General features: G+C 41.7%; 2 protein-coding genes across 7 annotated transcripts in view; both read right to left on the reverse strand.

Annotated features, from left to right (window-relative positions):
• Window positions 1–363: 363 nt before the first annotated feature.
• On the reverse strand, window positions 364–12,994 carry cul3b (cullin 3b). Of its 2 annotated transcripts, none has more exons than XM_037468037.2 (16): window positions 12,652–12,994; window positions 11,048–11,245; window positions 8,630–8,743; window positions 8,007–8,167; window positions 7,210–7,324; window positions 6,822–7,050; window positions 6,308–6,453; window positions 5,594–5,770; window positions 5,192–5,362; window positions 4,982–5,089; window positions 4,569–4,693; window positions 2,914–3,010; window positions 2,316–2,447; window positions 1,980–2,166; window positions 1,643–1,788; window positions 364–1,520 (listed from the first exon to the last, which is right to left on the reverse strand). In XM_037468037.2, the coding sequence occupies exons 1-16, from the start codon at window positions 12,712–12,714 to the stop codon at window positions 1,389–1,391; spliced, it is 2,301 nt and encodes a 766-aa protein (XP_037323934.1). In that variant the 5' UTR covers window positions 12,715–12,994; the 3' UTR covers window positions 364–1,388. The 2 variants fall into 2 exon arrangements, with proteins under 2 accessions (XP_037323934.1, XP_037323925.1); XM_037468028.2 differs by having other exon boundaries at window positions 2,316–2,450.
• Window positions 12,995–14,189: 1,195 nt separating this feature from the next.
• LOC119212439 (cGMP-dependent 3',5'-cyclic phosphodiesterase) overlaps window positions 14,190–23,076 on the reverse strand; it is a 111,217-nt gene continuing 102,330 nt past the window's right edge. For all 5 annotated transcript variants that reach the window (XM_037462830.2, XM_037462847.2, XM_037462838.2 and 2 more), the window contains 12 exons: window positions 22,369–22,446; window positions 22,138–22,260; window positions 21,957–22,027; window positions 21,422–21,544; window positions 21,244–21,331; window positions 20,296–20,343; window positions 19,690–19,764; window positions 19,497–19,596; window positions 18,729–18,841; window positions 18,175–18,213; window positions 17,964–18,070; window positions 14,190–17,576 (listed from right to left, as the gene is read on the reverse strand). In XM_037462830.2, the coding sequence (XP_037318727.2) occupies window positions 17,342–17,576; window positions 17,964–18,070; window positions 18,175–18,213; window positions 18,729–18,841; window positions 19,497–19,596; window positions 19,690–19,764; window positions 20,296–20,343; window positions 21,244–21,331; window positions 21,422–21,544; window positions 21,957–22,027; window positions 22,138–22,260; window positions 22,369–22,446 (1,200 nt within the window). In that variant the 3' untranslated portion in view covers window positions 14,190–17,341. The remainder of the gene's footprint in view (window positions 17,577–17,963; window positions 18,071–18,174; window positions 18,214–18,728; window positions 18,842–19,496; window positions 19,597–19,689; window positions 19,765–20,295; window positions 20,344–21,243; window positions 21,332–21,421; window positions 21,545–21,956; window positions 22,028–22,137; window positions 22,261–22,368; window positions 22,447–23,076) is intronic.

Genomic DNA, 23,076 nt, shown 5'->3' on the forward strand with positions numbered 1-23,076 from the left:
ATTGAGCTGACAGCTGTTTTCGCCATAGAAGTGGTCACAATGACACAATTTGACTGATCTAGTTGTGTTGATTTACCTTTAAGGTAATTTTAAAGACTGCAGTTTGCAGCACTTCTGTTTCTAAAATGCTGTACTAATTGTATATCAAAAGGGTTGATATTAGAAAAAAACCCTGCACAGCCTTCAAAGAGCACATACAAATATACGTCAAACAGTATAAATTAAACTACATTTAACAGAGTTGGATTTTCTTTAAAGAAAAACTACCAATTTCAAAATACTACAAGGTGAAATCTAAAGTAACCCGTGACTTTTTCCGAGGCAGTCACGTAAGAGATACAAAAAAACAAAAACAACCACCCCTTCATTTTTTTATTCTTTATTATTTACTATGATGAAAACAAGGCCCTGTACATTCCACCTTTGCAGGGAGTACAATAATTATTTTACAATTTGTACACATTAGAACATGGTGCTGGACTGGCTCCAACAGTCTTGAAATCCCCAAAACCTCTTTGAAAGATGCCCATGTGGAAACTTCCATTCAAAGAGAGGAGATTTTATTTTTTGGCCAATCATACAGCGGGCCTGAAGGGAAATATGTGTCATGAGACCAAACAGCGTTTCCGATGATTTCATGCCTTATTCCCCGGATTGATCCATCAGATCAAAGCATGCTGTGAAGCTACAGCTCTTGATCTCTCTCTAACCACCCCGTACAGACCTGGCCCCAATATTGAAAATGGCATTAAATATTAGGTGCACTTAATTTCTATAAGACAGTAAAACAACCTAAAAAAAAATACATAAATCAAGCACTCATGTTTTCTCCAGTAGTCGACATGTTTTTTCTGCTGTTGTAAACCAGGTCTGTAGTAGTGAGCACGGTCCGCTTCTTAAAATTTAAAATCCTCTAGGAGGAAAAGGCCAAAAGTGTCTGTCAACACGTACAGCCATCAATGTGCCACAAAAAACACACATTGACATTAAAAACAGGGGAGTGAATTCAGATGTTTTCTTGGTCTCCACGTAGCTGCATGTTTGCTCCAACATGTTTCAGCTCTTTCTCAAAAGCACGTAGTTAATTGGCAAACGGGCTCACCCAATTCTCTCCAAAGGCCACAAGAAACATGATTTTGTACAAAACTAGATCCCACTCCTTTCATTTCTCCGCGGAAGAAATCAAATAAACCTAGAGAACTTCCCAGTCTTATGCACGTTTTCTTCTCTTTACACATTTTTATGGAAGAAAAGCGAAGCTTCCCAGTGTTTCCCAGAATCATTGATGAAAGCAAGTTCCAAGTTCTTTCAAACGCATTGCAGTCCACAAAAAACAAGTCTCTCCGTTTCTCTCAACTGGACGTTAGCTTTCATTGAATTCAAGTGTCTTATGCTACATAAGTGTACACTTTGCGGTCCTCCGGTGTTCGTGCCAAATATTCCCTCTCAATGAGTCCTTCGATGCGCTTCTTGATGACTACGGGACTCGGGAGGAATCGCGCGCGCAGCTGCTGCGTGACCTGCAGAGACATCAAAAACAATAAGAAATATCACTACGTCATACTTTTCATCCTAAGAGCATTATCATCATCATCATCATCATCATCACTCTTCACAAATGCAACCAGTTGGGCTGACTGACCTCTGCAACTAGAACATTGTGCTGCATCTTCTTTCTGGACTTCATGATGCGAACGATGGCAGCTTCGATCTCGTGCTTCCTGTCGTCGTCCACTTTCTGCCGCGTCTCCTTCCTCTCGGGGTCCGACTCCCCTTGTTTAGCAGCCACTGGGTGGTGCGTAACAGGAAGGAAAATAAATGCAAAATACAAGTACTGTGAGTGAAAGCATGGATACAATTTTCCCAAATAAGTTTAAATAATTTGCCTGCGAGGTATTGTTTCCTGTGGTTTCGTTACTTTTTAAGCCTGCGCCATTAGAGGCCCGTTACTGTAGGAACATACACCGGATAGCGTGTACCTGTCTGGATCTTGACACGGTGAAGTTTGGAGGTAAACTGGTCGTTGACTGTAAACACGTGGCCATTCTCGATCTCCTTGGACTTGGGCTCCTTGGTGAGAACTCTCTGAGTGGGCTTCCCACAAGCCAGAGACTGCAGCGCTCGCACCAGCTCCCTTTCTGGGATGTCCGTCTCCTGCTGGATCTCCTGCAGGGTTGAAGGATCAAGTTCGGGATCACTGTTAAAACATTTGGCAAACATGACAGAGACAAAAGCAAGAAACGGAAACTCGTTTTAGAAGTGTTTCTTTCCTTCTGAGATTGTCCTCTATCAATCTATTGATTTAAATTGTGTACCTCAAAGATGGATTTGTCTCTGTTGTTGAAAAGCATGAGGATGGTCATCTGAAAAGTGGAAACCTGCAGGATGTGCTTCCTAGTGTTGGAGCCGGTGACCTGGGCTCCTCCCACTACAACCTCTGACCCGTCCTCCTTTTGATAAGTTCGGGGGGAGAAAAGATCAAAATCTAAGAATACCATTCAGAATCCACTTGCACAAAAAGTCATGTTTTCTGTTTCTGGAAGTCCTCACAATGTTAGAAAGTTGATTACACAGTTGCTCGAAAGAAAATGTTTTTTTTTTACCATTAACCAAAAAGGTAGCCATGTGTATTAGTCATGGTGTATACAGTGTAAAAAGCCAGGGTTTTTTGTATCACTTACACTTTGAAAGAGAAGACACTTATTAGAAAAACATTTTCAGACCTCTAACCTTTGGAAACATGAAACTGTCCTATTTACAATGCATAGTTTGAATTTTCACTGTACGTTCTAATGGGACTATAGATTTGTTTTGACTGTAGGGTGCATGCACATATCATACCAGTACTTGCAATCTGTTCTATGGCACAATCATAGCCTATAGTATTTAACAAATTGACTGATCTTACAGTACCTTTTTGATGGGACCGTAGAAGGTGGCGTTTAGATCTGCAGAGCCCATATGGTGCTGAAGTGTGAGTTGTCTTCCGCTGTGCTTACCAAGATAAAACCTACAAGCAGTGGAAGTCAATCCCGATTAACCTCTAAAAGTAGCCAATGTAGCATAATTATTCCAAAATGTTATAAATGTTACAGGCCCGAGGAGAGGAACATGACAATACATATATTGTCATACATATACGTGTCATATATAGCGGTGCATCAACAATGCTAGAAATGTGATAACTCGATTTAACTAGATATACACTCACCGGCCACTTTATTAGGTACACCTGTCCAACTGCTCGTTAACACTTAATTTCTAAGCAGCCAATCACATGGCGGCAACTCAGTGCATTTAGGCATGTAGACATTGTCAAGACAATCTCCTGCAGTTCAAACCGAGCATCAGTATGGGGAAGAAAGGTGATTTGAGTGACTTTGAACGTGGCATGATTGTTGGTGCCAGAAGGGCTGGTCTGAGTATTTCAGAAACTGCTAATCTACTGGGATTTTCACGCACAACCATCTCTAGGGTTTACAGAGAATGGTCCGAAAAAGAAAAAACATCCAGTGAGCGGCAGTTCTGTGGGCGGAAATGCCTTGTTGATGCCAGAGGTCAGAGGAGAATGGCCAGACTGGTTCGAGCTGATAGAAGGGCAACAGTGACTCAAATAACCACCCGTTACAACCAAGGTGGGCATAAGAGCATCTCTGAACGCACAGTACGTCGAACTTTGAGGCAGATGGGCTACAGCAGCAGAAGACCACACCGGGTGCCACTCCTTTCAGCTAAGAACAGGAAACTGAGGCTACAATTTGCACAAGCTCATCGAAATTGGACAATAGAAGATTGGAAAAACGTTGCCTGGTCTGATGAGTCTCGATTTGTGCTGCGACATTCGGATGGTAGGGTCAGAATTTGGCGTCTACAACATGAAAGCATGGATCCATCCTGCCTTGTATCAACGGTTCAGGCTGGTGGTGGTGGTGTCATGGTGTGGGGAATATTTTCTTGGCACTCTTTTGGCCCCTTGGTACCAATTGAGCATCGTTGCAACGCCACAGCCTACCTGAGTATTGTTGCTGACCATGTCCATCCCTTTATGACCACAATGTACCCAACTTCTGATGGCTACTTTCAGCAGGATAATGCGCCATGTCATAAAGCTGGAATCATCTCAGACTGGTTTCTTGAACATGACAATGAGTTCGCTGTACTCAAATGGCCTCCACAATCACCAGATCTCAATCCAATAGAGCATCTTTGGGATGTGGTGGAACGGGAGATTCGCATCATGGATGTGCAGCCGACAAATCTGCGGCAACTGGGTGATGCCATCATGTCAATATGGACCAAACTCCCTGAGGAATGCTTCCAGCACCTTGTTGAATCTATGCCACTAAGAATTGAAGCAGTTCTGAAGGCAAAAGGGGGTCCAACCCGTTACTAGCATGGGGTACCTAATAAAGTGGCCGGTGAGTGTAAATGAGCTTATATTGTCAGGAACTGAAAACAAAAATGTTAGTCTAGTCAGTGTTAAATTAAAACATAATGTGGCTAACTTCTTTGGATCGATCGGAACATAGTGCTGTTATGAAACCACTCACTCCTAGTGTACGACTGACCTTCTAAAGACTTCGAATGCATGTCGCGGTGAAGGCGGGATGTTGCACTTTGGTGTTGCTGATTGTGTCGGCCAATATCCTGTGGTCAGGACTCTCACAGTGAGATCGACCCCTCCAAGGGAAACCTGACGTTGGAAAGGCACCAAATTCAAAACCTCTTAATTTCATCAGACAATAATTTAGATGAATTAGGACAAATGCATTCAAAAAAAACTTTCAGCTGTGGACGGGGTTGGAAACAGAAATTAGCACCATGTATTGCAAGGATATGGATAGTTTGTTGCATAATTGTTCTGATGTAACTGAGCAACGCGTCAATGCTCAGCCCGTCAAGGAGCCGTGCACTCATTACATGTAGCAAACTGGCTCATTAGTAGTGACAGAATGGGGTGTAGCGTGCAGCGCCTCCTTACCCCAGTTGTCTGTAGATGTTGTCTAAACTCATCCATGGTGGTGTTTGAGATGCTCATATCACGGAACATGCCCTCCAGTTTTGAGGTGAACTGACAGCCGCACTCAGTCTGAGCAGAAGGATCACATGTAGTTCAATTAAAGCATTGTGTCAAAAGCGGGAGAGAAATCTATTTTGTTTTACTGCAAAGAAGCTGGTTACACCCGCCTACCTTAAGCTTTGAGATCATGTTCTTCTCAGAGTCATCAGAGACACTCTTGTTGGTGAGCAGCCTTCTTGCAAGGTGCTGCTTGTAGTACCTCTCGAACACGTCTTTCTCCTGCATGAAGCGGAACAGGACCATCGCCTTGTCCAGTATAGACTCCACCTCCTGCTCTGTCAACTGGACAAAAAAAAAAAGCACAAGGGTCTGTTAAATTGATCCAGTGTGGCCATAAATAAATAAACAAATATGTGAAACTACGCCCTGTTTTTCTTCCTTGAGCAACGTCACAACCGTAAAAGACATCAGTAAACCACAGGGGGGCCCAATGACCCTACTTTGGGCGCCTTCTGTGGAGATCGCCTCATCTGACTTTCAACCAGCTCAACCACAAAAGGTCAGAAAGCTCACCCCTTTTACTCCCTTCTTCAGCTTGTCGTCGATGAACAGTGAGAGGTACTCCGGCGAACGAGAGTTGAGGTTAAGGAAGTACTCAAAGTCGCCTGCAATGGTTTGCTTGAAGAGCCGGTCATTATTGAAGGACTCCTGGAGGAAACGGTCAAAGCGGGATTTCAGGTCGAGCAAACCCTGCAGGAAAGGAGACATGGATGATTAGGGGTATTAAAGCAACTGCAGCCCAACTGCAGCAGGAAACCGCTGATTAAAGGATGAGAGCAACAACAGCTTTAAAAACAACCAAAGCTGAAAGATAAAAATGACAAGACTTTAAAATAAAGTGCCTTCTCTCTGGTGGCCTGAATGACCTCTCATGTTTTTCAGCACTGTGCCACGACACAGTGCGGTCGAGGGCAGAGAGCAGCTGGACTTTTGTCCACAAGCTGTCTCCCAGCAGCGCTCCTCTGCTGGGAGACTATGGAAGCACATGCTGGTCAGCGCTCTGCACGCAATGGTGCGCTGAAGTGAGCAGAGCCAGCAGAAAGGACTTTGATCTCAAATCGAGGTTAGGCCCAGCATATTCGTGGTACAATTTTAGAATGTGCTTCAGCGCTTTTTAAGCTGGAATCGCCTCGTACTCGTGCAGCGGCAAATGAGCTGAACACGACGTCACGAGAATGAGCGACGACATCGCCTGCACTCTAATCTCCTGATGCCCCATCGTCTCACCTGGATGTAGTCCACGGGGTTCTTTCCCTCTCCCTCCTCTGACACCAGGGCCTTTCCCTGCTCCCGCAGGTATGAGCTCATGCACTCACACATGGTCTTCAGCCCATTGGGAACCCTGGTGAACAGCTTGTACATGCACGCCAAATCTGTGATGAATATGCATGAACACACACACACGTTAGGAATGCAGTTTCTGCTAACTGGGTAACCGACATCTGCTCACAATGCGGCTTATTTCCGCAGAGTAAACTAAAATGCCTTTGAGAGTACTTATGAAAATAATTTCTCAAGTCCTCACTGACGCTACAAAGCAACAGTCTCATCTAAATCGCATGCTCAAAATGAAATTCCCCGCATATACATCTCTTGCAAACAGTAACAGATTATTAAAGAGCATTGGGGATTTGTTTCTCTTTTATTTTCTAAGGAGTGAGGCACACAATATAACTGTCATGAATAAAAATCAAAAAGCAACGGTGTGGAGCATAAGCGGCACAGCACTCAGCACTCTCACCGTCTGTCTTGCCGTTTTTGAGCATGTGGACCAGGCCAGAGTTCTCCATCTCTACGATGGTCTTCATGTGCTTGGAGATGAGCTCACGTTCCACCACCTTGACGATTGGTTCTTCTGTAGATTTATCCAGGCAGTGCATCACCCGCTCAATCTCCTCATTGATTCTGGCTTCGACCTTCTTTATGTACACACTAGCACTGTTTTCTGCAAGGAACTTTTGACTTTCCATCTAAGAGTAAAAAAAAAACAATTGTTTTGTTTGTTTTCAAACTCTGGAATTTCTCACAATTTTTGTTATTTGTCCTAGCTGTATAACAGCGTGTGTGTGTGTGTGTATGTGTGTGTGTATATATATATATATATATTTTATATATATTCTCCCACAAACCTGGAAGAATTCTGCCGACATTTCTAAGAACGGTGCCTCAAAGTCTTCCTCATAAACAGATCTCCCTTCGAGGCCGAGGATCATCAACATTTGGCAGGCGTTTCTAATGGCCCCCCTGGTGGAGAAGGAGAGGCAGACAAAAAGTTGAAGCCCAAACCAGAATAGATAAATACAAAAAAAAAGAAGAAAAAAAATCAAAGTAGACTTATCACACATTCATTTTGACCAAATGGAAGTTTGTTGCAGTGTCTGCATCTACTGACTTCACACAGAAACCCGTTTCAGGACGTTTCGGTGTGTCTTAGCCCCCAGCAAATAACAGCGAGCTGTGTATGCAGCCTGGTCTCATTCCTGGGTCCTCAAATAACTTCGCTGTCACACCACTCCACGTCTGATATTCAGGCACAAGGCACACTTGGCGGCAGAATTTCACAACCTACGGTGTGTGCGCTTCGGCGTTTCTCCTTCTGTTTTTCCTACTCTTGGTGACCGAGCCGCAGGCATCAAGCACAGTGTGTTTTTTATCAAACAGCAAAAGAACTCAAAATATAGATTTAAAAACTAAGCATCTGCGCATGCTCATTATGGCATTGGACTCTACGTGTACGTTATATAATCCCATAGACTGCTTCCGTCAGTCATTATAATGTTGGCAAATATACTTTTTTTTTGTATAAGCAGTTTATTTATTCAATATTAAGAATGTAGATTGCATTTTCCCCTTTTATGTGCAACTAGTCAGAATCAAGCCAGAGGTGAGGTTTTCTTTGCTATGAATCCGGTCTGTGAGCCCTCACCTGTCCACCACCTCCCCTTTCCTCTCGCGCGCGATCATGTCCAGCAGGGTCTGCCGGAGGTGGTCCCTGATGCAGCCGTAACGAACCACTTGATCCCTGAAGATGATAAGACCCAGGTTGTAGACATTCTCCACATTGTTCTGCTGTACGTATACCCGATCCTGTGAGACAAACACACAAAAAAAGGACAAGCTTGAAGACTTGCATCTTCCCCTCAGCGTTAAACACAGCAAACGTGTTTGTGGCTTCCCTTAAAGGTGGTTTAAGCTCAATCGGGGTTTAAATGAACCTAAAAATGTTCAACAAGAGAGAGGAAGCCTTTTCAGTTTGTTTGAACAGAGGTTATTCATGTCACTTTTTGTCATTTTTAATCTGTTCCCTCTAAATCATAAGCAATTTAGAGTTGCTGATAAGATTACAGGTTTTCTTTTACTGGGGTTATCACAATAATTAAGAGTAAGAACTAACTGTCTGATAGAATAAAAGCAAACTGTATTGCACATATTGTTGTTTTTATATCTTTAAATCGACATGTGCACCTGAATTGAAAACAATGTGAAAGAAGTGAGGTCTTCTTTGTTCAGATAGGGAGAGGTGTACCTGTGTTAACATCAGCCACTCACCATGTACATCAGGATGTCTCTGATCATCACCATAGCTGTTTGATGGTCATTCCAGGCTTGATTTAGGGTCTGAAGGAAGTTATTGTTTAGGGAGTTGAGGACATCTTCTCGTACCTTTAGGGGACACAAACGCACATGAAGGAGCGGGACGTACTACACCACGTCCTGCAGTGTTAGTGATGACACAATGCCTGAGGAAGGGCAAACAACTTGAAAACTCCACAGTGAGGAGAGAAAAAAATGCTTTTGTATTAAGCTGACACTTTATATTTTTGTTATTTTTGATGATGCTGTCTTTTAAGGTGACTCTCCTTTTCTGCTTCCTTAAAACCTTTTCTTCACGAGTCGGGCAAACAACAACTTGATAGTAGTCAAACTGCAGTGTGACTCAGCATGGAAAAAGTCTCTGTAGAGTAAGATTCTTCAGGGCACAACGACCTCCCAGACAGACAGATGATGAATTATAACCTCTGCTCTTAGTAATAAACATGATCGACCCTCACAGACTCACTAGCCTCTCTATTTACAGCCAGGGCAAATGATGAGGTGCAAAGTGGAAGCAAATCCATTAATCTAAATGAGCCTTTAAATCAAAGACTCATTATGCACACTAATAATTTACTTTATTATTATAATTATAAGCTCAGTATTGTTGCAGTGTTGATAACATGAAGTGCTGCACATGTCTAATGCTGCTGGTCCTTCACATTATTTAATACCAATATTACATTCAACTATTGTTTAATGAATGTTAATTAAACGTTAAACTTTAACTCAGTACATTTCACCTAACCCCCTAACAGCAACACTAAGCAAATTTCTTGGATGGTGGTAAATTGGATCCTGACATTAATAACCATGTGATATTTAGAAGGACATTATAGACCACTGCAAATAGGCCTCAACTTAAGGTTTGCAGAAAGACAGACTTCATACGTTTTATCATGTGCTTGAAGTTGGGCAGGATTAAAGCTAGTCGCCAGCCTCGATCAAATGATGGGAATTGTATCGGTCACCTCTTGTGTTGGCTGTTCTGCTCAGCAGAAATTTGAGTTGAGAGTTTATTCTTTATTTTTCATTGTTTGAAGAATTTATCATCCCCAAATCCTCAGCTCAAGAATTACTAATGCAATAATAAGGCCTCATAATCAAACCGTAACCACAGTGGCTGTTGCATCGGAATAGACTTTAAGTAAAGATGAGATGTAAAAGAAAATCATTATCTTTGAGTTATCAATACTTTAGTTTGGTGGCAGTGTCTGAGATAACTGTAAAAACACGCTAAGGCGTCAGCTCGCTCGTCTCAACTGCCACGAGCTAATTTATTCAACCTGCCAACTTGACATTCAATTAAGCTGTGAACCACCTGGCTGCTATTAAACGGCTGAAATGTTGCTCGTTGGGTGTCCGCTCAGTGCACGCTGCACAGAAGCATTCACTACTGAGATCATTGCCATGGGCAATTTGTTACTAATTATGTGCAACAACAAAAAACAAATGAATGGGGAAAACATTCACTGAAAGGTTGTTTAAATAATCAGCAGTAGTTTGGAAACATACTAATTTTTGTTATAGGGTAGTCATTGAACTGTTCCATGAGAGGCCAGCAGACAGATGACCAGCCTCACGCAGCTGAACACAACAACTCAAGGACTCTATCCACATGTGTGAGTCCTTTCCTAGCCAGTCACAGACATGGGGCATCTCCCACTGTAGAAGACGAGAAGAAGAACCTCTCAAATTGAACTCCCCGACCTTCTTACAAGGCTGGTCGTGAATGGTGACAGCTCATCTTCTGTTATGGTTTTTATATCTTTAAATCGACCTGTGCACCTGAATTGAACAACAACAATGTGACAGAAGTGAGGTCTTCAAGTAGTTCTGCAAGGACGACACGCAGGCTAGGCAGAATTATGAAGGTTAATATGGAGCCTATGATAGATTCTGTTTAGCAATGGTAAGCGAGTAAAAACAGGCTTTAACTTCCATAATGGATCACTGTTATCATATCAACTATAACTTCAGCCATTCTAAAAGAGATCTAGTCTTAAATTTTCACTGCAGCATCTCAAACTAAGGATGTTATCAGTTTGTACCGTTATGTATCTACGGATATACACATAAATTGTAGTCACAAATACTCAAGAGGAGGCATAAATGTGTTAGTTCCTTTTGCAAACAATGCGTCATCACTTGACTGCAACGGTCTGTCAAATGAACCTTGCTGAAGAGGTGCACCTCCCTGTGAATTTCCTTTGATCAAGCAGAGAAGCACATTTCCTAGCTGAAAAAAAAGGATTTTAAGGGTGTTTGAAGAACTATTAGTGTGTTTACAACCTGAGTAATGACCTTGTTTTAGTAATCTCAAAATACCACCCTGCCTGATGTTTTTACAAACGCGATCTGTGTAACTCTTACTTTGTTGATAAGGTGTTCGGTGACGACCTCCCGCAGGCCCGTGTACAGCTTCTCTCCATGTTTGTGAAGCACCATTGTGTAGGCGTTCCTGTACAGTTCCTCGAAGCTTAGGCCACTGTTGTTCTTCCTCTGAATCTCCTGGATGGCATTCTTCAGAAGGTCCCAAATGTTGTTGACATACTTCTCGTCCATGGTCATCTGAAAAAGGCAGCCGGTAATGGGTTGGATTAGACGACTCCTAAAGCTGATAAAGCGCCACAGTGCACATGGACACCCACCTCGGTGAAGTTTAGTTATGGATGTACCATTAAAAGGGATATATGCTAACACATATACAATATTAGAAGGCTTTTATTGTATAGCTTAGCCAGTAAGTATTAAATGGTTACTTGGCTGTTTCTATATTAGGATTTCCACCAACTCCATATAGCTCTACATGTAGTATGAGGCTGTACAGTCCGTACATGCTTCTGAAGCAGAGTGAATTATATCGTAACTTAACATTCTATATTTTCTCTTTGGTTTTCAACTGTCTAAAAGCAAAGAAATGTTGGCCAAAAGTAGAACATTAATATCGGCAACTGCTCGTGAGGAGAAACGATGTGTGCTCATCCCAAACATGCATTTATGCATAGCGCAATGCTGCCGTACCTGCACATCTGTCAGGACTGGGTCACATTCAACAAGCTTCCCAGGGGTTTCCTTAAGGTCCCCTGCATTTACACAACCATCTGTGATCCCACTGTCACATGCACACAATTGAAAATGACAACTACTCAGAGGAGCAACAAAACCACTGTGTGCTCACTGAACAGTTTCACCGAGCCAGTCACACACACATGGACGGAACTGTCAATTTAAGCAGAATGCGGTCAGTTCATAAATGAGGTTTTTTTTATCAGTGACTTGCAGACAAACGGAGGCCAAGTGGACGGCGACACGACTCCCACATCACCATTTAAACAATGAATTAATCACAGAATCAAAAGACTTTGATCTCCCAATGAGCGGGCTATTTCTGCATCTAAAAACTAACGCTGTGTTGGCCGATTTGAGTTTCAGGACTCCATCTACAGCTGTGGTAACGATGCCGTTTGCCGTCACGCACAGTCGGAAATGTAGCTGTCATTGTATTGCACTGAAGTCATCAGAGTACAGAGCTCAGGGGGGAACACGTCATGCGCCTTGACGAAGCAAAACGAAAACCAGTCAAAACAACAAGTGTCAAGAGTCAGTGCTAAAGTTAGCATCGGCTATGTGGACAAATGCAATCTGCTAGCCACCGTTTGGGTAGTTGTGAGGCAGTTGAACGTTAAAACACAACGAACGGCATTAACACAACCTCCCGCCTCGGCGGGTAACACGCCCGAGCAGCCCACCGATCCGGCCAAGGGAGAGACCTGACCCCTGGCGCCCTCGGCTGCTGCACTATGTTTACGGATAGGTAAGTCAAATCTGCTGCTCAGCTGGTTAGCCTGCTAGCAGTTAGCTAGCAGTTAGCAAGAAGTTAGCTAACAGTTAGCTAGCGGCCCGGACCGCGGTGATCGAGTCCCCCCACCCCCTCCCGGCGGGCAGGCGGAGACCCCACCGCGGTGTGTACTTACAGGAAAGGCCCGTATCCTCATTTTGGTGTCCTTCTTGGTGCCGCTTTTGCTGAGATTGGACATGTTTGCCTCGTCCGGTGGGCTCGGTATTCACATGAAAGTGGTGGGCTTTTTTTTCCCGGGGTTAGGGGACGGGGGCGGGGTGGTGGAGAAGAGGGTGGGGGTCCCTGCTGGTTCTAACGGAGCGGCCGACGAGCTTTCACTCGACCTCGTAGCTCCGCGTCCCGGGCACCGTGAGTTTGATGTTGACAGCCAAACGCCACATCCGATAGTTCACGCAGCGATGGCGGACTACCTGCAGTTCTCATGGCGCAGAGCTCGCGCACTCCAAGTCCCGCGAGAAAGCAACGATGTGGAACATGTTTCTCTCCGTGTGACCTGCACCTGCACCTCAGACATATTCTGACCCTCGAAGTCAAGTGATGATAATCATTCAGGATTTAATATACATATGTATTACATGCAGTTTAGCGGGGAGTATTGATTTAATCTGTGCTGCAATTCTACTCTGGAAGCAGGGGATTGACAGTACTATTTTTGTTACTTTAGTAATCCAAGTGGTAAATACATCATAACAGCTTAATAAATTGAAAAATGAATCAAGTAGAATTAAGTAGTAATAGTAATTATTAGTTTATTTTATTTCCTTGACGTTTATTTTAGTACTTAATGTTAATGTTAATGTCTCATTAACAACTGTCAAGGACTATTCTCCATAATAGGTCTTATTTTGCCACTTCATGTAGGCTGTATCTCCTTTAAGTACAATTTTTAAATGTATTATTAACATTTTTGAATTTGCATTCTGTTCTAGTCTATTCATCTGCAGTGGTCAGATAATTCGCTGGTGGGAAGTCCATCACTGTGATTCACTTGTGTTTTAATTTGTATTATATCCATCTTAATTAGGTGAGATTGAGTTGGTTTGAGCCATGCAGTGCCGTCTCAGTGTTTGGACCAGCTGGATGAAATCCTCTTCAGCTGCACCTCTTGGTGGATTAGGACTCATTCGTTTCTGCTGTTTGTTTGGGAATTATTGGCTTTTGTGAGGATGAACAGTGTTAGCCTGATTTCTGAATTTCTAATATAAAACGGTACTAGCCAGGTCCGGTTGTGACTGCATTATGTAACGTTATTGGCGCAATATGCGCTTCTATAATTCTGCATCCAAGTATTTATTTTGGCTATGTCCTTTTTCTCAAGTTCATGAATCAAATATTATTTCCACAGTTGATTTAAACTGGAAAACCTCCAATCTGATTTTAATTGGATTACCAAATGTAATGCTTTCAGTAAAATAGCTTTTTTTTTGTTTGAGTTTTCTTCAATTCCATTTGGTTGATTTGTTTGAATAGCGATGGGTATGGAAATAAGAGGTTTCTGTAGCTGGGCCCTCAGTGTGTTAATCTGACAATGCTTAAACACTCCGTCAGTCACAAAGGATCAAAAGAGCTGCAACTATGATGACTTGATTAGAACGCAGTGTACGGGGACGTTGGATCATATTGTGTGTTGCGTGTAGTTTTAGAAACAGCAAGAAGCCTTTCATCAGATTTATTCCAAGAAAGAAAGAAAAGATCTCAACATTCCATCCTTAATGCTCTTGTTCATTACATCTGAAGAAGAACAAGACCACCGGCACTCAGAACTAAAAAATAAATTGACAGGATTTGTACCTCAGTAAAAGCATCATGTATACATTTCAGATTAATTTGGGTTCTTATTTCTCGTAGAGAATCACATGTTTAACCTCAATACACATGTTTTTTTTTCTTTTGTCGCCTTCATCTAAAAGTTTAAGCTCGGTGTGGATCAGAAATAGTATGAAAAAAAGAGAACAGGATGCAACCATTTTAAATACATTACGATATTGAAATATTTCTCAATGTAGTAATGACAGACAATTAAGTGACGTTTCTTTTTTTTTTAATTGATAATTACAGCAAATATGTTTTTGTCACTTTTAATGATCATGTCACAGGTGGTCTTTCATTCCAATGACTTTTCATCACAGATTAAAGTCCTGCTGTTCTGTGATGACGGGAAAGAGATTTACTTTTCATCAATGAGCTGCAATTTATACCGTTTATGATGCATCAGAAAGTTTTATATGAAGCACAGCCCTCAACTTCTGTCCAACGTTTCGTAACAAAACTAATGTAAGGGTATGCCTGTTTTCACCTTGCAGCTTGGCCAGGTCTGCTTGGCACATTTAATTCGGCTGGGTCTGGACTCTCAAAAGCATTTCAGATTCAAAATGGTCACAGCCATTCTACTTTGTTTTCCATGGAAACATTGTGATTCAACACCTAAATGCCTTTGAAAGCTCATACCTAATAATCATTCAACAAGAGGCATTGGTATTTACATTACAGAGGCAGACGCTTCCTTTTCCACTTGACAAAGGCAAGTACATATGAAACAGGAGATACGGTAAAATAGAAGTGAGGAAGCCACGTGTGAGAGAAAGAGCTTGAGAAATTGAGAGAGAGAGAGTCAACAAACGTGTCGGTGCAACTTTTATGAAATTTATTGTAAAAAAGAATCCGACCATTGAGCAGACCAAGGCAGATCAAGTGGTGGAACCCAGATGTGTATCCCGATGAATACCACATCAATCGAACCGCTTTGCATCAAGGGGGAAGGTTATTTGGTTAGCACTTAGCTTCATGAGACCCTGTCAAACACCATGTTGTATTTAAATACTAAGATAGTATTTTCATTTAGAGAAATTTAGTAAGGTCCCTTGAGGTTTGTGTGTGCATCATGAGCATCAACAACAGCTTTGTAAAGAGCAGTTATACTGAACATCCCCTTCTTGATCTGAACTACCTCAAGTCCTTTCTCTTTCTCTCTCTCTCTCTCTCTTGCTCCCTCTCTCATCTACTTACACATTCATTCATCCACTCATTTGCTCACTCAATCTCAACCCTCCGCAGGGCCTACAAATCAAACGTTTCTCTTTGTGTAACTACTTCTTGGTTACCTTACCCAGCTCTGCAGCATTTCCTATAAAGTAAAACTGAACTTGGCATAGTGAGACACAACACACAATGTCCCCTCCTCCCCTTTTAAATGAGGTAAAATCTGAGGATTTAACTCTCATTTTCGTGCCCTTCGGGGTGCAGCAAAAGTGAACCGTTGATGCTATAGTACAATCTATAATGGCTACATCTCTAGTTCTCTAGTAAAACAATTTTTGGGTACATTGAGAACAATACAATGATGTTGTGTCTGCCTAATATCCACTGGCGGTTTTACAGTATATATAACTTTAAATAGAAAGAAGTGGGCATGACATCGGCGGTCTTCACACGGGTATTTCACAAATGTACATCTTTTGAGCATCTTGTGATCATTCATTCACCACATTGGTACTCAAACCATATCTAAACAAATATACAACATACGTACTAAACAGACTCTTTATTTCAATTTTCATATATTAAAAGCTCTAAGAAAGGCAGCAAAGATGCGCAATAAGGCAGATCCATATGACACACTCAATGACACACTCCATATAACACGCTCTACTCGGGCACGTTTACACTTACAGATGAGATGCATCTTTTAAAGGGCTTCGGTTGCTCTCTGTCTAAAGTGGTTCATGATGAAATCAGAAAACTAATGGAAGTAAAAGGAAGTGGTATTGGGGAGCAGGAAGGATGGCAAAGAAAAATAATCTGGTGGTGCGCTTTAGGTCATGGGGGACCTTTGATTGAGGTGTAGATGCATACTGCATACTTGCAGTGACAAGCAGCTATGTGAACCAGGTGTGTGTTTTTTAATGTTTTATGCATTCAGTGGGGTATTATGGCAAGGGATCTGTGACTAACTGATCAGTGATTGTCAATTTGTCCCATAAACTTACCCATGAGGACAAGTAAATTAATACACACAAGGGTTATAAGGCTGTGTAAGTAAATTAACTAAATCACCCTTTGTAGAACGAGAAATGAATCAAATATATAAGAGCCGAATAAAAAAAATCTGTCACGATGGTATAAAAAGGGACTGCATTGATTTCTTAGCCGTGGAGAAACCGACACTTAACGAAGATAAAAGGAATAGTACATGAGGTGTCCATATAGCATGCATTCATAAGCATCAGATGAGGGACTATGGCAGCTGCTTGTGTGTGAACAAAGGTGAGCCATTGAAATCAATATAAGCATTTATGAAACATTTTACAGACAGTAAATAGCACTTTATCTCACTTACATGAAGTTGAAGTAGTCTCTTTTCCATAAGAATTGTTTTTATCTCTCTCTCACTTTTGAGTGTCTAAATAGTATGTGCGTGTTCATTTGTGTGTCTGTATGTGTGTTTTTACAATCGTAATCAGGATCAGTACTGTATGAATGAACGTGTAACTTGTGGTTAAAAACTTATTTTTCCAGTATGGCTGCTGAAAAAGATAAAAGTCACTACCTTCTGCTTTCCTGAACTGGAGACACAAGCAACATGTGGCATCAAATTCCTGAACCGGGTCAGATTGATCCACTTGTTTCAAATCACTTGTCAAATTCAGTTAGTTTGAAACTTTGTCCCTGTCCGTTCTGCATTGCCTGCTAAGCATCTAAGTGATTGACAGCAGAGAGATCCCTCCCTCTTGGGTCGCGAAAAAGGTATCTTCAGCCTCTTATTGGACCACAGAAAACTTCAAGAAACCGCCAGCAATCCGCTGATGTCACTGGCCCCTTCCTCCTTCTGCATCGTCAAGGCAACCATTGAGGCAGTGGTCGTCGCTCCCGAAAGCACCCTGGGACTGCAGCAGCTCATATTCCTGGTCCAGGAAGTCTAGGCTGTTGTTGCTGGGCAACCCACGGATGGTGAACTTGTGAGACACTTTGGTCCACTGCTCCCGGTTTGCCGCCACTCTCTCGTACAGCTCAGTAGCCCCGGGTAACAGCTCAGACAGGAGCCTGAAGGGATGGATGGCAGTTTTGACTTATTGAAAATGTTAAATGAAAAGGTCAAATAAAACAAGAACAACACTATATTTTTCTTTGACTTCTTTGACAGCGTACAGCATTTCATTTTGTTAATCTTCAATAGGCTGCATATGCAACATTTAGATTAAAAAAAAGGTAATAATTGCAAACGTTAAAACTCAACTACTTACGCATCCAGCAGACAATGACTTAAAGTCATTGTATCTGGCCATCTGACTAATATCACACCAATATTATATCTTAGCTCTCTTTTGCCCTTTATATTAAATACCTGGTTGCTAAACGCAACACCACGGACAACATGCTGTGTGCTCAAAGGGGTCCGGTTAGGAGGAATGTAATGTTCTGTGTACTCACTTGTAAATGGGCATGGCGATATGTTCCATGAAGCTTATCTGCAGTTCGGGGATGTACGCTTTCTCTCTGTCCATCATCTCACTGGGTCTGTTCCCCATGGCTTTTTCCTGCACATACACACAATACAGACAAACATGAGTAGTGACCACTCCATTGTGTAGAATGACATGTTTCACATGCCATTTAATAGCCACTGTACACTGACACATACCAGATCTCCTTGAGAGAAGAACTCTTTATAAATCAGCTCCTGTGGACACAAAAAGGCAGACACCTGTTATTGCTCATACTGTTTAATATTCACTGCAATATTAGTTTATTAAATATATATAGCGCACTTATTTATTTATAAAAAACAATGTAATACTCCAATTGCATATTTCATGTCAACCTGTTGTGCTGTTAGTTTATCATTTATCATGTGCTGTCCTGAGAATGATGTAATCGAAGATAAACCTCATTCCCCTTTATGACATTTATGACAGTACTCTGTGTGATTGCTATTTTTCACTTAATCCCTGAACATTTTCTAAACCAGTGAGAATATAATGTATGAACCGAGACCAACATAAACCAGGCCATTGCTAGATTAACCATAATCCCTGCAGACAGGGCCGTTTCGCAGGACAGGAAGTAATGGAATATAGATTGAGAGGACGTCTCCAGCTACATAGATTCGAATCGCATCATCTCCACTGTCAAAGAAAGGGCTCAGTAGTAAACAAGCTGTTTGCAGGGTGTGTGCGGTGCAGACTGTGAACTGACGGCGATCTTGCGCGTGGTTTTCCAGCCCTTGGTTTGGTCCGACAGGTCACATGACGTCATCAACAGGCACAGCAGCATGGAGCGATGGTTGCGGTTCTTTCGGTTGTATCCGTCTGGAACAAACACATGTTCCCCTTTCTCGGATGAAATTACACACTTACACGATGACTTCACACCACGGTGCAATGTAGGGTGGAAAAACATAATCTACATTGTATATTTTTAAGTCAATGTATTTTAAAGTCCTCTAGGCAAAATGGACGGTAAACGGTAAAATTTCCATTCTGTGTTCGTCAAACATTTTTTCCCACACTGTGGTACAAGGCAATCACTAACTAATTTAGAAAGCTTTTAATGCCCTTCAATTACTCAAACAGCACACAACTGATTGTACCAAGGAGACATCCACCCGGGATAACCTTTAATTGGTTGCATTCAGTCGAAACAAATCACTGGCCGATTACAGCCAATTACTTCATACGAGAATTGAGAAAGTGTCTCTTCCAAAGGGTTAAGAGTTCAATAAAAAAGGATTACAAAGAAAGTCAGTGACCAATGCTGGAAATCTAACCTCAAAATAAGTCAGGAATTTAAAAACAAAACTGAATCTGTACGTGGCTTTTGTAAGCTGCTGTGAAAAGCAGTGATTATAGAGCCGAAAAGAAACTTACTTAATGCTTTTCAAGCCTCCCTCTGCTGTCTGGGTTGTGAGTCTTGAGCAAAAGAAGAGATGTGGCTGTGCATACTGAACTACTGCTGCGTACGTACCATCGGCCATCTTCTGCAAGTCCTTGAAAATGCGAAGGTGGTGAGCAAGGTCTGTTGCAAGAATGACGTCTCTGATCAAATCCAGCATGCGAGTGTAGTCCTAAAAAGGAGAAAGATAAGGCAAAATAATGACCTTTCACATGTAAGGGGAAAGCAGAATGCAGCATTTGTAATGTGTAAATGTGTTTCTTACCTTCCTGTTGAACTTATCAAAGATGTTGCAGCCGTGAGTGTTCAGAATGGCGATGGCCTGGGCAAAGTGATGTCTCTGCCAGAAACAGAAAATAAAGCGTGACAGGAAGAGGAATGAGTGCACTTCAAAATGCACTTTCTACGGGAGGTATGTTTTCAGATTTATATGTACTGTATATGGCCCAGTGCCTCTTCACTGCTGCAAGGTGTTTAACTTTGAATTTGGGCACCAAGCGTCGCAGCAGTAAAAAACAACATCAGCAGATCAAATGATGAACCGCACCAATAAGGCCGGAACACATATAGGAAAATGATGTGTTTCATTCTGCAAATCACTATACACTTATCAGCCTTTATGGCATACTTGTAGGACTGCACAATACGCAGAGGTGCTTCAAATATTCTGCCCCCTTCACAGTGAGGAAGGACAAAATAATCCAGTAAAACAACCTTTACCTAATTAACGCTAATTCAATAGTATGATATATGGCAGAACTGAAGTGAGGGAATACACATCAATATAGACACAGATCCATCATGTTGTTATAGATCTGATTTCCAGCCTGCTCTCCCACATGTGATGTGATGTAACTGGGTGCTGGTTTACCTCCATCACAGATCCCTCTGAGCTGTATAGAGCGGCCAGCACAGATTGCTGCAAATAGAAACAGACAAGAGAAACACGTTCCATATTAATTATACAATTTTATTGATCCAAATGAAACATAAATCCTAACCCCAAAACTGTACTTGTCAGCTTGAATATGGATCAGAGGGAATATAAATTCACATATGAAAATGATGATCTTTGTGTTGCATAACAAGAGTTTGTGCTGCATTTAGATGCTGCAGGGTAATAGTGATTACGGATGGTGAAAGTGTAGAACATGCTTCTAATAACAAAGAAATTGGGCAAATTCACAGATGGGGAAATGCGCAGACTCTGATACCTACATGAACCTTAATATAGATATTCTACTCTGAATCTAATCAAAAGTCAATTTATAGTGTTCTTCTTGAAAAAGGCGCAACATAATTCTGCTGCACTCTAGAGAGCTTTATTCTCTGTAAAAGTCTTCTTTGACAACGTTGGACTGAATACATCATAATTCAATTTTTCCACTATTTACCATTGTGTGAATAAGAAGGTTGGTTTATTGTAATTATACAACCATAGAATGGGATATTGGTACATGCCTCCTCTATGGGGAAAGAGATTTGTAAGTTTTCAAACCCTTATTTTTGAGAGCTACAGAAACACTTAATTGTTTCATCAGAATGAAAGGTTATTAGAAAAAAGACTGAATGATTATTTGAAGACTGGACGTGAATGTTACTGAATACCAAAAGATGCTGCTAATTAATTAGTTGAATCAAGTTGTTGTTTGTTTAAGTCTGTCACTGGTTTCTTTTATGTGAACTTTCTCTTTTTTCCCTCAACATTTTGCTGTTTTCTGACAGGTATAAGATATTTAAAATCGCAATGACAGTAGTCTATGCAAAAAAAGGCAAAATTAGAAAATAGATGAAACAGAAACATAATTTGTGTTCTCACTGAGGCGACTTGGAAAGAATTGTTGGTGCCACGGTGGTCCAGGTCATGGCACATACAGGAGACAAAGAGAGCTAGAATCTCTATTTCCCTAAAGACAGGACAGAAGGAGGATTAGAGTCAGAAACAACTACGCGTTGGGCTACTTCTGTCCTCCCAGGAACACGCTTCATGTACGTACTCGAGGTAGTTGGACAGCCCTAGGTTTTTGTAGAGCAGGTAGCAGAAGTGTGAGACAGAGAAGGCGTGCATCCAGTTGTGGTAGGGAGGGTCCCTGTAGCCTTTCTTCACCATCAGACAGAACCTGTCACCAAACAGTTTCATTAGAATTTAGAACAGTTATTTCCTTATGAGCTATGCAGCTTTCTCTCAATTGAAACAAACAAAAAAACAGTCAACATATTATACTTTTTCCTAAATGCTGAAGGACCAACATGCCCATCCATAAGTTTGAGGAATACTTTGACTTATTCAATTAATTAATTAATTCACTAGAGTAATTTATTCCAACACACTTTAATGCACCTGACAAGAATGCGGTCATGGAAAGGGAGTCAACCAAACAATGAAATAATTGAATCACAGGTAGGAAGAGTGAAAAATGAAGAGCAAATCGGAAACTACTCATTTAACGCAGGCTACTCAAAGTAACCGAAGGACACATTCACACACACAGGCTCTTATATCGAGGGTATGAAGGGATGGATTTGTCAGACCTGGCGAGAGTGTTCATGTCAATCTTGTATGTGTTGATGAAACCCATGTCTTCAAACATGCTGAGGATGCACTGCAGACACACACAACAGGATCAGTTACATTTTGTTCATTCCCTTTGCCCTCCTCCAATGTGCCCCCCCCCCACACACACAGCCTCTCTCCTTCTCCTTTGTCTCTTACCAAGGGCGTGGTGTCGTCGGGCAGGGAGCGGGGCGTGTATGTGAATTCTGCAAAGCAGGGGTGGATCTCCTTCACGGGTTCGATCCCCGTTACCAGCAGCTTTGTCACCTCTTCCTCTGACACCTGCAACATACACATACTGAATCATATTGAGCAAATAACATGGACAGCGTCAGTAAATACAATGCGTCTGGGTGGGAGAGTGAGTGAGATGTGCAAATGTGATGTCACCTTCATATGGTACATCATCATCTCATTGGCCAGGTGGGACCTGAACTGAGCTTCATGGACTCTCTTGTAGAGCAGAGACTGGAGAAACAAACATCATATTATGGTAACCTTACACAGTTTTTTTTGTCAGTTATAGCACTAGTAGAAGGGAAGTCTTATTTTTTATTTAATTGATGGTGTTCAATCAAACGCATCCATCAGAGCTTGCTTTTTAAACGAGGAGCAGTAATTTGCTTATTACACATCATCCGTCTGAACCTGTTTCGTGTTCCTAACCCACAGCATACACAACACCGCGATACACATGGAGCATGGGTAAATAATGCATGCCGTCCTGTTTAAATGATTAATGAGCAACCAGGAGGCAATTATTTTTCCAATCAAAAATCTTTAGTTCATAGATGAAGTACTTGTAGTGACCTGCAGTCATGCAAAGGTCACACGCCACAAGAGTTGCTTAATATAAAGGCGAATTGGAAATGATGGATAAAATATTACCACAGCTTTACTTTCTGTATCGACTCTTCTTTTCCTTCCTTCCTTCCTTCCTTCCTTCCTTAATCTAGAGTCTCTGCTTGAACTTTCCATTACAGTGCCTTCCTTACATGATGTCAAATCAATTACAAATCTGGCAAGTCGAATCGACCGCAAGACTGTTCGGCTTGTATTCTCAGGGTTCTTTATTTCATATTTCTACCTCGCGTTTGT

The sequence above is a fragment of the Pungitius pungitius genome, chromosome 3 (assembly GCF_949316345.1).
Source record: "Pungitius pungitius chromosome 3, fPunPun2.1, whole genome shotgun sequence".
Lineage (NCBI taxonomy): Eukaryota > Metazoa > Chordata > Actinopteri > Perciformes > Gasterosteidae > Pungitius > Pungitius pungitius.

What these genes read in the sequence shown, in the direction of transcription:
- cul3b (XM_037468028.2), bottom strand. Translation starts at nt 12,714, where the DNA reads ATGTCCAATCTCAGCAAAAGCGGCACCAAGAAGGACACCAAAATGAGG. An exon ending in TGTCGGCAGAATTCTTCCAG is followed by an intron (nt 7,051 to 7,209) that starts GTTTGTGGGAGA and finishes TTTTACTCTTAG; the next exon opens with ATGGAAAGTCAAAAGTTCCT. An exon ending in TGAAGAAGGGAGTAAAAGGG is followed by an intron (nt 5,363 to 5,593) that starts GTGAGCTTTCTG and finishes TTTTTTGTCCAG; the next exon opens with TTGACAGAGCAGGAGGTGGA.